This window comes from Chrysoperla carnea, chromosome 2 (assembly GCF_905475395.1).
Source record: "Chrysoperla carnea chromosome 2, inChrCarn1.1, whole genome shotgun sequence".
Classification (NCBI taxonomy): domain Eukaryota; kingdom Metazoa; phylum Arthropoda; class Insecta; order Neuroptera; family Chrysopidae; genus Chrysoperla; species Chrysoperla carnea.
The window spans coordinates 29287594-29304361 of NC_058338.1; the positions used below are offsets into that span (position 1 = coordinate 29287594).

The following is a 16768-nucleotide window of genomic DNA, read 5'->3' on the forward strand; positions in this document are numbered from 1 at the left end:
ATATTTGGTACGTATTTTCTTCGCAATGAACCAAAGAAAAATTACATTCAACAATAATGGGGATCATAGAGATGCATATACTACCTATGGGCCTGATGATCAGAATATCATAGTGCTTTGCTTTTAGACCTAAGTTAGAACATTTTTGAAGAATAATATCTATAAAATGAAATAAAGGCTTGGTGATGCAGAATCTGAATATCTTATAAGTGATCATTGATTATTTCTTCGTGCCCCAGAGGTGTCTCTCACTAACTTTTTTGGTTTTTTCGAATTGTCCCCTACCCGCTTCCCAACATTATAATAATCTTTTTTAATACAATCTTGTACCATAATTACAAAAATGTACCAATAAAAAAAGATAAAATATTTCTTAACATCTAAATGCCTTATTACTGGGCTATTACATGGCGAAGGGGAAAAAATCATCAGTATCTGTTTAAACGGCTTATCTAAGATCAAACAATGCTATGAACCTTTTTATTTTATTTTGTAAAAAATTCATTTTTTATTCAGTTATTAATTGAGTCTCTCGAATAGCTATTGATGATCAGAAAATTTGTATTCGCCTGTTGAAAAAAAAACTTTCTGTAGTACAAAGTGATTATATTCATTTACAAACTTTACAAAAATAAAATACACATTGCCTATACTCATCACGAAATGATTGACACCAATTTTTTTAATCTTGAACAACTTCGCTTTCTGACTAATTGCATTTTAAATGATCAATAAAGAATTATTAAAAAGTAATTTAAAAAGCGTATTTTGATATATGCAATAGTTTTTTATTTTATTTATAATATTTATTTAAAGAGTTTAATTTGAATATTTCAATTTCGCGCTAGTAAAATACATTAATGTTGGTAGCATTGCATAAAATTGTCAACAAATAAAATATTATTTATCGAATTTATACTCATAAATATATTTCAGCTTATATAAAAAAAATAAACAATAATTTCATACAATTTTCATAAATGTTTAGATTAAAAAATAATTACATTTTAAGAAAAAAATTTGATTACAATATTTTGATAAATACATAAACAGAAAAAATGATGACACCACTTGATGATTTTGTTTATTTAATAAATCAAGTGTTGTTAGGTGAAGAACCGGTTTGTAATAATTTAAAAAACAATTGAATATATTATAATTTTTTTGTTTTCAACATTTGTTTATTTATTTATAGACAATTGAAGATTTTATATTACTTGTGGGAACATTAGTTGCATTCATTGCATTTATTTTATGGTGTTGTTGTCCTGCAACACCCAGAGAAATGCATTCTCCACCACAATATGAATATCAACAATATACAAGGCATCATCACCCAAAACGTAATAATAGGTATCAACAGCAACATTATCATTAAAAAACAATTTTTTCCATACATCTCTGTAAATAATTGGGTTGTAAAGTTTTTGTACGTATTTTAAACTCAATCTATTCATGATATTTTTAAAATTTCTATAACAATATTTTTCTAAAAAATTTAGCAATGAATTTGAATATTAGTAATAGAAAATTGTGAAGCCGCGTTGCTTATAATCTACTCATTGGGTGTCTTGAGTTATAGCTGCATCAATAACACTGACCAAGTGTATTTTAAATTGTTAAAATCGGTTTAAATGCGTGATGTAACATAATTTCTAATGCAGCAATGAATCGGATTTTTGTCGCTTTTAAGATGATATTTTCTTGAAAACTTAACAAATCATTTTTGAAATTCTATAAGAAATGCTACTTCATATGACGATAAAAAAAGACAACATTTGTTCAACAGTGATAATTTGCCCACTAAGACAATACTGTAGAATATATTCAACATCAAAATATTCAAATCTTTTAAATTTTATAATAAAGGACTCCGTACGATCCTTATAAAAAATACTTCTCGTTCAAACTTCTGAAACTATTAGTTTTATAAGTTGATCTGAAGTCTGTATAAGTTGAATTCTTTAAGTTGATGTCGTCCTAAATGTTGCCGAAAGAATGTATTATCGCCTATGTTTGAACTTTGAATCCCCATATCCTAGAAATATGAATTTATAGAATTTTGCCTAGTGTAAACCACAGTTTCAGAACGTTTGACCATTTATTAGTACCAATTTTTATATTTTGTTACTCTACACTTAAAATTGGCTTTTTTTAAATAAAACATTTTGTTAGAGAAAAATTTTTTTGTCCTATAAAATAAGTTGAAACTTATTTCTTGCGGTAAAAATTTTCTGCTACTGATACCCTCTAAAATATTGTCGATCAGAGTAAAAAACGAAAACCAGCCACTGTACGCTAGAACAAAATTTGTTCGATAACGGAGTACCTACAATTTATTTTGGTGATTGAGTAAGTTGATCTTTGAATTTGTGTTTTAAGTTTTATTGTTTATCATCGCATATTGAGAAACAGCTTTTAAGTAAACAACTTAATTGTATTACGTATTGAATGGAATCGGTATAAAAAATCAAAATTACCTCTGTTGAATGTTTCCTAAAAAAAATTACCACAACGTTTTCTCCGAATTGGAAATTTAATAAAAAAAAGAAGAACGTTTTTCTTTACAAAATTTAGCTTTATAATAATGGAAATATCTAGAATTGCCTTGTTATTTTACTACCCAATTGAAAATCAATTTTGTTTTATAATAACATAAATGTAGTCATTATTTCTAGTCATGATTTTTATAATATTACGAAGTAAAAATTATTCCATTTAAAAATACCGATATGTATAATACACAATTTGGAACAATTCGAATCGATTAACTGTGCGAAAAATTGCATTTTTTTCAGTATCCATTACCAAAATTTTTATTTTTAAGGTATGACGTCAAAACTATATTCATTATTTTGACGTCAGCACATCAAAGCGACGGTAAGTGGGCAGACACATATAAGTTTAATGTGCCTGCCTGTGCCATCGTAGCTCTTAAACAGATGAACCAATTTTGATCTTTTTTTGTTTGAATTGAAAAAAATTTGCTCTATCGTTTGAAGATCACATCTTTTTAATTTATCCGAAAGTAATTCTTATACAAGAGGATTTCATTTGAAGTATTTTTTTATTTTCTGCAAAGATTACTCAAAAAAAAGATGGCAGATGGCCTTTTTGTATTAATTTGTTTTAGCTTTTTTATTTTAAATTTTGTATTTTTAATTTTGTAGTGTATCGGTATTTATCAGGAATAACTTCAAGAACTTCTAGTTATGGCCCGGGAGATGTGTGGAATAAAACCCTGTGAGACGGTTGCATCGAGTTTTTAATACAAGTCAAATATATCATCGTCATATTTTTTTCGTTTTGAACTAAGATTCAATTTCGTAACTCAAATCAGAGAAATGTCAGCATCGCGAAACTTGGACATTAGGTAGTGTTTTACCTATATGCCTCTTTTCAACAAATTTTGTTTCCTTTCCGATTGAATTTAGGTATAGTCAAAATTTATTTATATTTGCTACTTCATTGTGGTTATACAAACAAGATCAATTCTTAGTGTAAAACTGTCTTTGACTGGTATTAAAATTCTGACGCAGCCATCTCACACGGAATTTTTTCTGTACATCTTCCGGACCAGTATTTTTTTATACATTATATTTTGTAATACTCTCAATTTTGTGATTTATATTTTTTTAAATGTAATTGTAATTATTAAAATGTAAGCATACAAATTATATAAAGTATTTAATTGACTGTTACATAAAATAAGTCTGAAAAAAACAATTTCCATTTTCTTCAAAATGGATCAATCAAATTCATTTAAGATTTTTTTATTTAAGGCACTTTCGTCAGTTGTCTCTTCCAATGAAGAATGTACAAATTTGTTGTAATAAAAAAAACGTATTTATATAATATATGTATATAATATATGTATTTGACTGAGTACATAATAATTTAGAACAAGTACACAATGCTAATTATAGTTTTAAAGAATTATATGTATAATTATTGTCATTAATAAATCAGGTTGTCTTGTTTTTATTACTGTTTGCTTATTCTATGTATCTTATCAATAACCTAGTAGTTGAAACCAATAATTGATTTTTTTGCCGTGTATCGTCAAAATTTTGAAGAATTGTACGCCTCACAGATATGCTTTTTGGGCCGAGTCTTAATAGTTTTTAGCATTAATTATAACTTGATATATATTGTTAATCGTAATGTAGCACACTTAAATTTCAACACCTATTTCCGGCATGGCTAATCCAAAACAAATCGAATTTTAACTACAATTGCTCCGATTTTTATTATAGAACGCATCTAAATCAAAGATTTCGAAAGCATATACATTTCAAATGAAATCTTCGTGTGATTTTTTTGTAAGTTTTGGAGTGCCATCTATGGTGCTTATGAAGACATAAAGTAATAAACATAGAGGTTAGAGAGAAGGAGAACGATCGCTACGCGCTAAAGCATTAGAGCGCCTGTCCCTGAAGAGATGGTGCAAATATCATATATCCGTCAAAAATATTTTACACAATATATCATCGTGTACATATATCACAATCTAGCAAAACGACTACGGTAGATTTACAAAGGATAAATACATACAAAACGGAGATAATCTCCGAGTTTATTGGAATGATATCCGGTTTTTCCGAAATTTTGATTTGATAACCCTGCATATAGCCATCGATGACATTTGACGGATTTAAAATATTTTTGGAACCATCGCATCGTATGAATAGGATTGTGGAAATTACCGTTTGGATATTCGTCCTAGATGTGAAGTCACAAACATGAGGAGTAAAAAATCTTATTTTTTACATCATGGCTATGATAATATCTTCTCTATTGTATCTGTCATAGTATAAGCAATAGATAAGTTTTCAAAATTTTGTTTACGAACTTGTGAAACACCAAAGACTTGAAACACAAATAAGCATGACTGTTGCAGTGACGTGTAAAAAATTTCCATGAAATAGTTATGTGAAAAGTACTTTTACTTGAACCGTTTTTAGAAAAAAGAGTTCGCAGAAAAATATGTGGAAGAGGTTAATCTTTCGGAACCGATATAAGTAGGAAAGTAATTATTAAATTATCTATATTTTATTATTTTCTAACCACAGACAGACGTATAATCAAATTTCTGTTATAAGGTCCTTCTTTCTTATAACTATTAAAGTTGTAAGATTCTATTTAAATAAACCCTTGGAACTATAAAATATAAATCTATAATTATGATAAATTTAGTCATAGTTTTGAAAATTTAGTTAAAGATTATTATTGCATGATTTTTACTTCTGTTGAAAAGTTTTTTATTGTTTTAAAGTGTTTTCATTGAAAATGATTGAGCTTACTTGGACTATCGTGAATATAAAATTATAAAATTGAACAAATTCAACGCCATATCAGCTATCACAACTTTGTAAATCCTTGCAAATGAAAAGAGGATGAAAGAAAATTTTATAATGTTGTTTATTTGAAATAAATTTTATTCGAAATAACTTTTCTAAGTTTGCATCTTAATCTCAAATTGAATAGGAACAATATGTTAAATATATTCTTAATTTATTTAAAACTTTAAAAGCTTATTTGAATTTATAAACAACGCATAATTTATAAATTATGTACAATAATTTATTTCTGATTCCAATTATTATTTCATTGTTTTATGTGAAGATTTAAAGGCTTAGTTGTATTACTGTAATTTTTATTTCTTTGCTACTTTCCTAGACCCAGTTTTACTTATCACCATATCATAATTGTACTCGTAAATTGTAAACAGACTAAAAAATAAACAAAAAATAGACAGATTCTAAATTAAAATCAATCATTTTTAACTTAAAATTGTTCGTATTTTGGAAATATTCAAGAAAATAATATCTATTTTACTTTTTAGATTCTGAGTCTAAGGTCTCAAAGTGATTCGATTTCAAAAGATCGGGTATTGTTGCATTACGCCTTTTTAACTTTAGCTTTTGCATGTTTCGCTAAAACACAATACCATCTGTATCTTGAAAATGAAAAGTTTTAAATCAATGAACTTTTTTGTTTCTTTTGTGCAAGGAACCCTGCTTTTGGTTATATTTAATAGAATGATCTCATAAAAAACATAAGAGTTTAAAAATTTTTTCTTCTATTTCCATGAGTTGTAGCAGAATTAAAGCAAACACAATGAGTGAATCCTATCTTCGAAAAAAAGTTGAAATATGAATCTTACTTGAACATCTATGTTTCTAGGCAAAGTTGTATTTACTTTATCAGTTACTGATTGATCAATTTGATTTATTTGTTCTATTCGAGCATGTTTACGATTTTTACGGAATCGTATGTCACTTGTACGAAGTTGAAAATCCATTTCTTTTAATCCTTCTAATGAATTTTGTAATGTATTTTCTCTAAGTAATTGCCATAAGTCGTTGAATTCTTTGGTCTCGATTTTATTGTACTCATTTAAAATCGATTTTTGAGTTTCAACTAAATGATTCATCCATTTTCGATGTCTGACTATTAATGTGGTTAAATTATTAAAATCAATTGCCAATGGTTTTATGCCAGCCACTTGTAAATCACGGCGAACTTCTTCCCATATTTCGCTTAATTTTAAAGCAAAAAAATTTCCAGCAATTACCATTGTTATCTAAAAAAAATGGCCATTGAGACTTATGATCAGGTTGCCAAAAATTAAAAAATTAACTGAAAAATTGTACCTGATCACTATATGACAAATTTTCCTTGAATGTTTTATAATGCTCGTTCGCAATTTTTACCATTTCTGCATATCTTTCACGCAACATATGTATAATTGCATAAATTTTAGGTCGTGCACTAATTAATAGGTCTATTATTGCTGGACTAGATTTTGTATCATTCTTCATAAAAAATGTTTCAAACCACTGTTCTTCACCCATTATTGGGAAGCTTCCGTCTGTTGAATGACAGAAAACGTGTCATTTATTTATGGTACGCGCTAATCTAAAACTCTAAATTCAGGTCTAATATAGGTTTTAATCTAGAAGTGCTTGCCGGAAGTGGTGGGATGTTTTCTAATAATTATTGTATTGTATTGAAGTAGTGCTCGATTTCTAGAAATGGAGGTACTGGAACAGTAACCTTGCCTAAGATGAAAGATTCCAAATTATTGGTTTGAAAAAAGTAAGCATGTATTTGGACATGGGTGCAAAAAAATGTTCTAGAAAAGCAATAAAAACGGACATTTTAAGGACTGTCTTTCTAAAAGATTGTCCAAACGTAATCTTGTTTTGGAAGATACTAGGGCGGTGCGAATGTGGGAGGTAGAGGAGGCTTTTGTAAAATCGATTACTTATATCATTTTACCGTTTCATAGTTTCAGGATTACATGCCACTTGTTTAGGCTGTACGTGTAAAGAATATGTAATAAATTAATACAAAAATATTTTAAAACTTAATAATAATTACTTTAGTGCATTGTTTATTCAATTTGGATAAATAATTATTAAAGATTAATAAATTAACCAAAACATCAAGAGACAAGCCTGCCACATTTTGATCGTGAACAGGGCTTCTTGCATTTGTGTATAAAACACCAATAGAGAAGCCAGTAAACACTTTATACTTGAATGTTGGCAAATGGTGGTTTTGAGAGTTATATCTATAGTATTATATAACTAAAATTCGATCACAAGCCGATCTTGCGTCTTTTAAATATTATTGGTCAAGATCAAAATTTGGAATGATACTGGTAGATTAATCAGCAATATTTACCAAATACGCAACCATCTTTTTGCCTTTGTACACGTATTCGTTTCTCTTCATATCGATATGTTGATAGTAACATAGGTATTAGTAGTGTACGTTTATCATTTCCACCACGCCAAGTAATTAATTGTGTTATACACGACCCTTCATCCAAAATGTCAACTAAAATACCTATGTACACCATTTTGACGGGAAATATTCCTTTCTGAAAATCAAACTGTCTGGAGGGAAGCGGTTTTGTTATACTTAGAGCAAAAATAACTTTTGATGTTTGATAAATTTAAAATTGATTCTCAACACAATGTATAAAAATTATAACTTTTTAAAATAGGTTGTAAGTAAAGTTTTTAATTGTAAGTCAAATTGAACGTTAAAAAGCGTGGAGAATTCTGAATATCTTTAAGGTATCACACTTATAGGTATTTTATATTTACCTCAATAACGTCCAATATGTAAAAAACACCACCAGCATTAATGAATTGTTTTAAATGTGCCGGAGTCCATGCAATTGCCTCCCATATGAAGCCACCCAAGCACATTATTAATTTATTTGAAATAGGTGAATCATGCATACTCGGTGTTAGAAAACGATCAAGAACAGCTAGTGTTAATTGAAGTGATCTATTTATTGGATACGATTGAATATCTGGATAGTAGGATAATAATGACTCCAAAATGTTAAATACAAATGATAATATTCTTTGATTTATCCTGTTCAGTGGGTAATGTTCCAGTAAATATTCGGATAAAGCTAGAATAGAGGTTTACTATTTTTACACAAGTCTTCAAATAGAAATTGGAAAGTTAAGTAATATGGTTTTTTTTTGATTCTGCGTATCAATATTATTAAGCGAAAAATGACCAGTATTAAAATTGTCGGAGTTATTGCGGAGCATAACTTTATGATTTTGGATTTGACTTTGGCAAAATTCTCGCTTACTGTTCTCTTTCACTGGTCTCGAAATATTATTGATTGCGCCCCAAAACTTCAAATTTATGGATATTTGGTTTTCTTTTTACTAACAAGAAGATAATAAATGGACAATTATAAAAATATTAATCTAAAACACTTACAAATAAAAGTGTTACTAGAACGTAAACTTCGTAAATGTTCTAATAAATTTCTATCTTTTGTTTTGACAATTACATTTAGTGTTTTACAGACTGAATATAATATGTCAATATCGTATGGACAAAATGTGAATTCTTCCACTAAAAATGAAATTCTGGAAATAAAAAAAAATCAAGAAATACAATTTTATTTTAAATTATGAATATGATCGTATTTCGGATTTATTAATAAGTCTCTCTTTACGTATTATATTGACTCGCTAATACATCTTATATTATATTTGCAGAGTCAGAACTTTGTAAATGGTTCCACATTTCTATCCCTGTTTTGCATTTTTTGAAAAATTCATCTTTTTGTGTTTTTGGTATAATAAAATAGGTATATGTTAAAATTTGTTTCAAATCATATTTATTCATATTGATGTCGAAAAATTTGGATCTCCCCTTCTCACCCACTTAAACACAATTTGTTTTCCTGATTCGCACAAAAATTGTATAATGTAAACCAGTTGTGGCTAGTAAACCTAACGCTTGGCTATCTGACGTTCTTCCGAACTCATAATTGAAACTCAAATTGGTGAAAGCACTACTTCAAGTTATTAATTTGGTTGAAATTTTTCATGAAAATTTAAATTTCTTCAGTCAAAATTTGAAACTTTTCCTTTCAAAATAGATGGTGAAATTTTATTCTGCCGAAGTGTGCCACTAAATTCTAAAGAAAGTAGAAAGTCTGATAGCTATCGAACTTAGGGAGGAACTTAATGTTAGTTAGCTATTTTATATTCACAAATAAATGATTTACTGATGAAATCCATTATTCTTGATAAATTCATCCAAACAAACTGGTACAAGTATGGTAAATGCACGCAGCACTGTCAATAACAATAGTTTTTGTTGACATTTACTCCATGGAACACCAATAGGCTCAAATTTTGAATTTACAATCTTTAAATACATTGTTAACACTTGAAAGTGTTGAAGTACCTACAATAAAAAGATTGCTCAAACAAGATATTTACTTTTCATTTTCTACTTTGTTCAAAATAAGTTCATCATGATTGAGAAGGCAGTATGTCTGGGAACTTGGGTTGGAAAAATTGATTTGTTGTTGTTGAAAACAAAGTTGCTGAGAATGAAGCCTGCAAAGAAATTAATGTACCTATGTATGATTTTAACAAAATTTGTTCTTGTCTAAAATATCATACTAAAAAACAAATCCATTAAATTTAATTTTATCATAGAAAAAATACCCGATAAAACATGCAAGCTACCACACTACTACCTTAGAAACCGTTAAATTCACTTGATTTAATCTAAATTCTAGATTCTCTAGATTCAGTTGTGTAGCTAACTACTTTTATGGTAGATAATTTTACCTGTATTTGAGCAGCATCTTTTAAACAGTAACATGTAATCAAAATAGCCATTTGTTTGAATTTTAAATCATCGTTACTCGCTTCAAATTTAAGATCATTCAACCATGTAATTTTTTCTCGCATCTCTGTTATCATCGATAACAAAACAATATCTAAAACACGTGAAAAAAAATATCGTGGTATAATCTTAAACAGGTGTCCTTACCCCTTAGCAATTTCTCTGAATATATGGATAACATTTTTGTGAGAATAACGTAGATATATTGTATTGCTTACCTTCAGCTAATCCGGCTTCAACTATAGGAGTAAAATGAAATATTGATATTATTAGTAATATTAAACCCATTATATCGTTTCGAGTGGATTGATTATTCCCCTTTAATACTGTTTTGCGAAGAATGTATCGAAGGCACCTTTGGATAAAATTTGTACATAAAAAACATTTAAGAATAATAAAATTTTTATTTACCTATTTATTATTAGTTAAATTTAATTATGTTACTTAAAAGTCATTTTCGAGCCTTTCGTAAAATACGTCAAGCAAAATTCTGTCTTTGTCAGGTTGCGTCACAACTCTCCCCCTTCCAAAAATATAATGTCTGGTAAAAATAATAAACGACAAAGTTGCTCGATTCCCTAAGTAATTCCCTAAAATATTTTTAAAAAATCAAGAAGGTCCGAAAAAAATCTCTCATGAGCCTCGAATTATGATCTAACAATAAACTGAATTACTATCTTATACCACATCTGAGATATTCCTGGGGAATTTATTGCACGTAGTTCATCTTTTGGAATCTGTCGTAATCCCATCAAAATTCCCCATAAAAATGTTGTCAATTGTTCCATGTATGGCACATATAAATTATCAAAATTTATTATTTCTTTTTTCTGTTGTGGAATTGAAATATCCTCAATTAATTCATCCTCTGAGTACATTTTCAGTATACACAAATTAATAACTCCAAGTTGAGCCATTGTTTTACCTTAAAAACATTGACTTAATTATTTAAACAAATATGTTTACTAATTTTATTAATCGTAATGTTATGGATTAAACTAACTTGTTCTCTTGTGTACCAAATTTAGCTGTCGCATTCAAATTGTAATTTGAGATCAAGAAGTTAATTTTGTATACTCAATGAAGAATTTGCGATTTGTTGTTGCAAGGAAAATCGTACACTCAATATATTTTAGAATTGACTCTGGTTGAGAAGCAAACTGTACCGTTGGGTGGCTTAGAACTTTTGAGAGCTAGAGAATTTCCAGGAGTGTCCGAGAGATAGAACAACTCCAGAAAGTTTAAATATTTGGACAAAATACTTACAAATTGTTGGTGATCTATGTATTATGATGATTGCAAGTTGCAAATAGTACGGAAATATAGTATTGGGTGAAATTTCTATTAAATGTACGAGAATTCCTGGCAAATAACTTTGTTCAATTGCTTCACGTGTAAAATCCTGACTTACAAGATGACTGTCAAAAAAATCTTGCCCGTTAGTATAATTAAAACTGATTGATAAAATAGCTGAAGTTAAGCTTATAAATTGTACATCTTTATCACTATTATATGAAAGTAAAAAACCTGAAAATCAAATTATAAATTACATGGCTCATTTAAAACGCGGTTCATTCATGAAAAAGGATAATGGTTCGGGTTTAGTTAACGAAACATAGCTTTTAAAGATTACATGAGATTAGAAAACGAAAGTCCATTGTTTGATGCACTGTTGGGAAAGTCATTAATGACGTCAAGCACTCAATATGGCAGTCATAAGCAGGCTTAAATTTAAAAAAAACAGTGGTCTATGTGGATCCATAAAAGAGTGGACTATTTTTTATTAGACAGTTCATTCATACATTTAAACAGTATTGTTGTAAGCTGCTAAGGTTTCTTAATATCCATCTTTCTATTAAATGTTAAACCCAGTTTAATGCCTGTTATCGTAGTTATTATCGCAGTTTAAGCCTGTAATCGCAGATGTAATTAATAGTCTATTTAAAGACAGCGGTGGAAAATTAATTTTCTTAATAGTCACTATACATTGGAAGATCGTTATAATGAGGGGAGAGTTTGAAAAAGAGTGTGGCAAAAGAAATGTTAGTAAAAATGTCGTAGTGTAATTGACTTATTGCCGATATACGGACTGCATTGCATTCGTGTCTAGAACTCGAATAGCCTAATTGGTAGGGCACTTGACATGAATCCAAGAGGTCCGGGTTCGAGTCCTGGTTCGAGTGTATTTTTTTCAATTCTCTTTAACTAAATTTTTAAATAGTTTATAAATTTGAAATTCCAGGCTATGCCTTATTTAAACTAACCACGCCAATCATAAGCCCGAAATTATATTTAAAGACAAATAGTATTAAAGTATCTTTCAAATAAAAACTACCATTATGAAGTATAAGTATCTACCTAATGTCACATTATGTATTTCTACTCTAAACGGGACATTTAAATAACGAAGATAGTCTCGCGAGAAAAAAAACACTAAAAATAAGAGTGTTGACCAGAAATAGCAAAGGTCATAGATTCGTTTTCCGCTAAGATTTATATATTTTTTTATATCAGATACTTTTGCAAGTAATATTTCATTTTAATATAATAAATGGAAAATAATTACCAAAGACATTAAAATAATTAATATAATCATTTTTGTATGTAGTTTCATCAGTTGCTTTATGTATTGAAATTGGTGTTGCCATATATTTTATAATTGTTAATAATAATGGCTTGTATGACGTAATTTCATGAATATATTTCAGTAGAACAGTAAGTATTTTACAAACGCAATTTATTTCATCTATATACTGCAACAACAATAAGAATATTTAATTTTTTTTTTCATATTTGTTGAATAAATTTTTGAGAAGCGACGAATTCGTATAAGTGATTAGTTTTTTGTATTGTGCGACCAAGTATGACGTTGGGTTGGTAAAATGAACTAACGAATATTCGAAAATTTAAAAAGATTAAACAATATAACTCAATCCAACATACCTCAATTTATTTGCCCATTTAAATTATGTTTTTTGTGAGCTTATGTCTTTGAGTTGACGACTCACAATGGACGAAACATATGTATGTATGTTCATCTGTTCCCATCTAGTTTCTAAACCAGCCATGGGCGAGTTATTTTAAGTCAAAGCCACCATTGTTATAAGTTTATTGGGTGCCATAAACTTTATTGTATGTCCCTTTATCCAAAACCGCATTGCCCATAGAGGAGGAAGCGAGACGGGTATACGACTCGTCTACCTATCTCAGTTTATCTAATAGTAATGAGATAGGTAGGAAAAAAAATGTTGTCTCTCTCTCTTACTCGTATTTTTGGTTGTCACTGGTTAGGTTGTCACTGTCTAACTCGTATTTTAGATATAGAAGTATGAGTTTCTTCTCTAAGCCACGTTTGCCCATGGCTGTTCTAAACTACTTATCATCATTTGACAAATGATGTATCGTTAAAAGCGTCTTGATCGTCCGCTGGTTATAGTTGTGTCCCGCTAGTTGTTGTGTTGAACATATCTACTTTTGGTTTGTATACCTCTAACTACTAGTAATTTGGTAATCAAACAAATTAGTATTTTTCTAAAACTTTTTAACTGTATAAAATTAATGACGTACACTCTTTTAAAATACGAACAAAATTTATTAAAAACATTTTATTCATACCAGGCTATTTCTGTTTGTGGCATAAAGTATTGATAAGTATTTTTCTAAAAGATATAAGTTTCTTTCATGAACAATGGATATTTCTTGTGCCATTAAATCACATAAATTTTCTAAAACTTCTTTTGCTGATGCATTACAAGTTTTATTTTCGATATGAAAAACTTGGTGAATATTTTGATCATATTCCATATTTCTTGGTATTCGATATACTTTTCGAAAAGATCGACGTTTTAATTAATATGACATGTGCTTGTATATAAAATTTGTAAAATACATAGGCAACTATGATGCTTGGAAGGTAATCATGGCAGCACGATTCGGTAATTTAAAAAAAAATCTTTTCAAGCTAGAGACGTGGTTGTTATCGTCAGAATCCTTAAGTTATCGTGATATCGTATATATATATATATAATATATAAGGGACCTAAGGGACAAAAACATCATTATCCAATGCTGGATCTACCGATGTTTAGTGTGCAACCTCCCATGAAAAAAAAATTTTTGGTTTTACGTTTGAATTTATTTCCAAAGTGAGTGTTGTAGGTACTGAAGAAACTGTGAGAAAGTTAAAGAAAATGGATCGAAGTGAAACACCGCCAGTGAGTGCTTGGTATAAAAAAAATTCGTAAAGAAAGTTTGTGAATTAGCCACCAATTTCCGCTCACTCACTTTCTTTATGAATTGTAGTAAGTTTAAAATTTCAATTATGCGTAATTATAAAATAAAAATAATTTAATTTTTAATTGAAATAATTTTACATTTAATTCTTAACTTAAATAATTTTACAATTAATATTGAATGAAACAAATTCCTTTAATTATACAAAACAAATATTAACAATAAAATACATAATTTTAAAAAACAAATGCCAACAATAAATTAAAATGTACATAATTTGGTACAAAAAGTAAGCTTTTTTTACCATGCAGTTCTATCCTACGTAAAATGCGCTGTTCTACTTCCGATTTGTCCAGTTCTGAATTCCTCAAAATTAATTTAAAAAAAATTAAGAAAGAACACTTTAACTGTAAAATGTAAGGAATTGTATTGCGCAAATAATGAGCCTCTACGTTGCTCATGCGGTCGACAAAATTGGATAGCATTTAATTTTAAAGATGTGTATGTGTATAAAAATCTATTTATATGGCTAAACCTTACTGCCAAAATGAGCATTAAACGTCAGCATAAAAAGCTACTTTTGTGTAAAGAATTTGGAAATTAGTTAAAGTTTAAATGAGCATGCCCAAAAATGTTATTTTATATTTTAATAAAATATGATTTGTTATGTAATTATTTTTTTTGTACATATTTTTCAATTCAAACGCGGATGTCTGTTCAAATCATGATTTTATTAAGTTGAGTGACGACTACTGACTATCTATTTTTTAAGAACAGAGTAAGAAAAATTGATGAACTGAACAGGCTCATTTATTCTTTCACAACGCTAATGTTCTATAATTGTTTTTTATTGTTTATTTAGATTACGTTAATCCCATTGAATGATGTTTCATCTTTTAAATACCTAAATTATCTTATTTGCAACTAACGTGTTATCGTTTTTTTATTGATAAACAAGAAATTAATGATTAAAAAGAAATAATAAAATTAAACAATATAATTTATCTACCCTGTTTCTAAGACAACAAAATTCTAAATTAAAATTATTTTTTATATAATAATTACAAATAAGCAAAAGATATTTTTAATCAAAATAAATTATTATTCATATTTACACTTATAAAGTGTAATGTAAACGAAATATTTTAAGTTTTTTAAATTTATAATATAATTTAAAGTGACTTGCTAATTTGTTTAACACAGTTTTTGAAATTGTACAATAGCTTTATTTGTGTGGTTCAAAAAGAGCCGTTGATAAAAAGGAATACTGAGTTTTGTAGGAACCTAATGTTTGAGAAATTACAAGTCTGACTTTTTAACCGATTTATTTAATGTTTTGATTTTATTTTTTTATGAAAATCGTTATTTGGACCAATTTTAATAATCCAGCTTCTAAAATGAATTAAAAATATTTTTAGAATATTCTAAATGTTTATAAAGTTAATCCAAAAAATCAAAATTACCAAATAAAAGCTTGTGTAGGAATTTTCCGATTTTTTAAATGAATAACTTTGAAAAAATTTTCAGTTACATTTAATTCAAAATCAAAACATACCATTTCGTTTATTCTTTTGAATAACAAACTGTATTCTTAATTATCAGGGTTTGTGTTTATAATTGAATCTGAATCGAAACTTTTCCGTCTAATATTATAAATTGAAAGGTCAATAAAACTAAAATCGTGTATTGAACAAAAAATTAGTCCTAATTTATAAAATTATTTTAAACATTTTATTCCATTAAGAATATATCTATTATAAAATAGGCCATGTTGCCTTCTAATGATTATAGGGTTAAAAATATTTATATACAAAAACTACAGAAGCCTTAAAATGTACAAATTTATTTATTGTAAGCTTAAACTATTTAGAGAAAACTCTTTTATTGTATCTAAGTGTATACAATTTAAAAAAATATAAATATTTACAATAGGCTTTTGTCCACTAAGAATAAATCGGTTGGATAAAAGTTTTTAATAATTAATCATGGAATGTAGATAACAAATCACAAAATTATAAAAAATAAGGATTATTATTATTTTTACAAAATAATTTTAGTAAAATTAGGCATTCAGTTACGTGGCAGCAAACATCAATCAGAAAGTATTGAAAGTGTTACGTCACGCTATGACGAACGCTATGTAAACAATATTATATTTTAATCGAACAAAGCAAGTTATTTGATTACAACTGCCTAAACTTGCATACACAAAAAAGCTTGTATGCCAAGTCGTGATGTCATTCAAGACACCAAGACATTGTTTTCGAAGTAAATTTGAAATGGTTTTTGAAAATGCAAAATACATAATGCAAATAGTGTATTTTTTTTAAAAATAATACTTTCT

At 28.1% G+C, this 16768-nt stretch overlaps 2 protein-coding genes across 2 annotated transcripts; one reads left to right on the top strand and one right to left on the bottom strand.

Annotated features, from left to right (window-relative positions):
• Positions 1-988: 988 nt before the first annotated feature.
• LOC123293689 lies at positions 989-2508 on the top strand. The gene is made up of 2 exons (XM_044874577.1): positions 989-1121; positions 1196-2508. The coding sequence occupies exons 1-2, from the start codon at positions 1059-1061 to the stop codon at positions 1376-1378; spliced, it is 246 nt and encodes an 81-aa protein (XP_044730512.1). The 5' UTR covers positions 989-1058; the 3' UTR covers positions 1379-2508.
• Positions 2509-5702: 3194 nt separating this feature from the next.
• On the bottom strand, positions 5703-11495 carry LOC123292611 (cilia- and flagella-associated protein 69-like). Its single transcript, XM_044873325.1, has 11 exons — positions 11458-11495; positions 10876-11116; positions 10410-10546; positions 10134-10285; positions 9560-9741; positions 8761-8912; positions 8121-8332; positions 7693-7891; positions 6657-6874; positions 6167-6586; positions 5703-5732 (listed from the first exon to the last, which is right to left on the bottom strand). Exons 2-11 carry the CDS (start codon positions 11106-11108, stop codon positions 5703-5705), a joined length of 1935 nt encoding a protein of 644 aa, XP_044729260.1. The 5' UTR covers positions 11109-11116; positions 11458-11495.
• Between the last annotated feature and the right edge of the window lie 5273 nt (positions 11496-16768).

What these genes read in the sequence shown, in the direction of transcription:
- LOC123293689 (XM_044874577.1), top strand. Translation starts at nt 1,059, where the DNA reads ATGATGACACCACTTGATGATTTTGTTTATTTAATAAATCAAGTGTTG. An exon ending in TGTTGTTAGGTGAAGAACCG is followed by an intron (nt 1,122 to 1,195) that starts GTTTGTAATAAT and finishes ATTTATTTATAG; the next exon opens with ACAATTGAAGATTTTATATT.
- LOC123292611 (XM_044873325.1), bottom strand. Translation starts at nt 11,108, where the DNA reads ATGGCTCAACTTGGAGTTATTAATTTGTGTATACTGAAAATGTACTCA. An exon ending in TTCTAGTAACACTTTTATTT is followed by an intron (nt 8,333 to 8,760) that starts GTAAGTGTTTTA and finishes CCTACTATCCAG; the next exon opens with ATATTCAATCGTATCCAATA. An exon ending in ATTTGTCATATAGTGATCAG is followed by an intron (nt 6,587 to 6,656) that starts GTACAATTTTTC and finishes CATTTTTTTTAG; the next exon opens with ATAACAATGGTAATTGCTGG.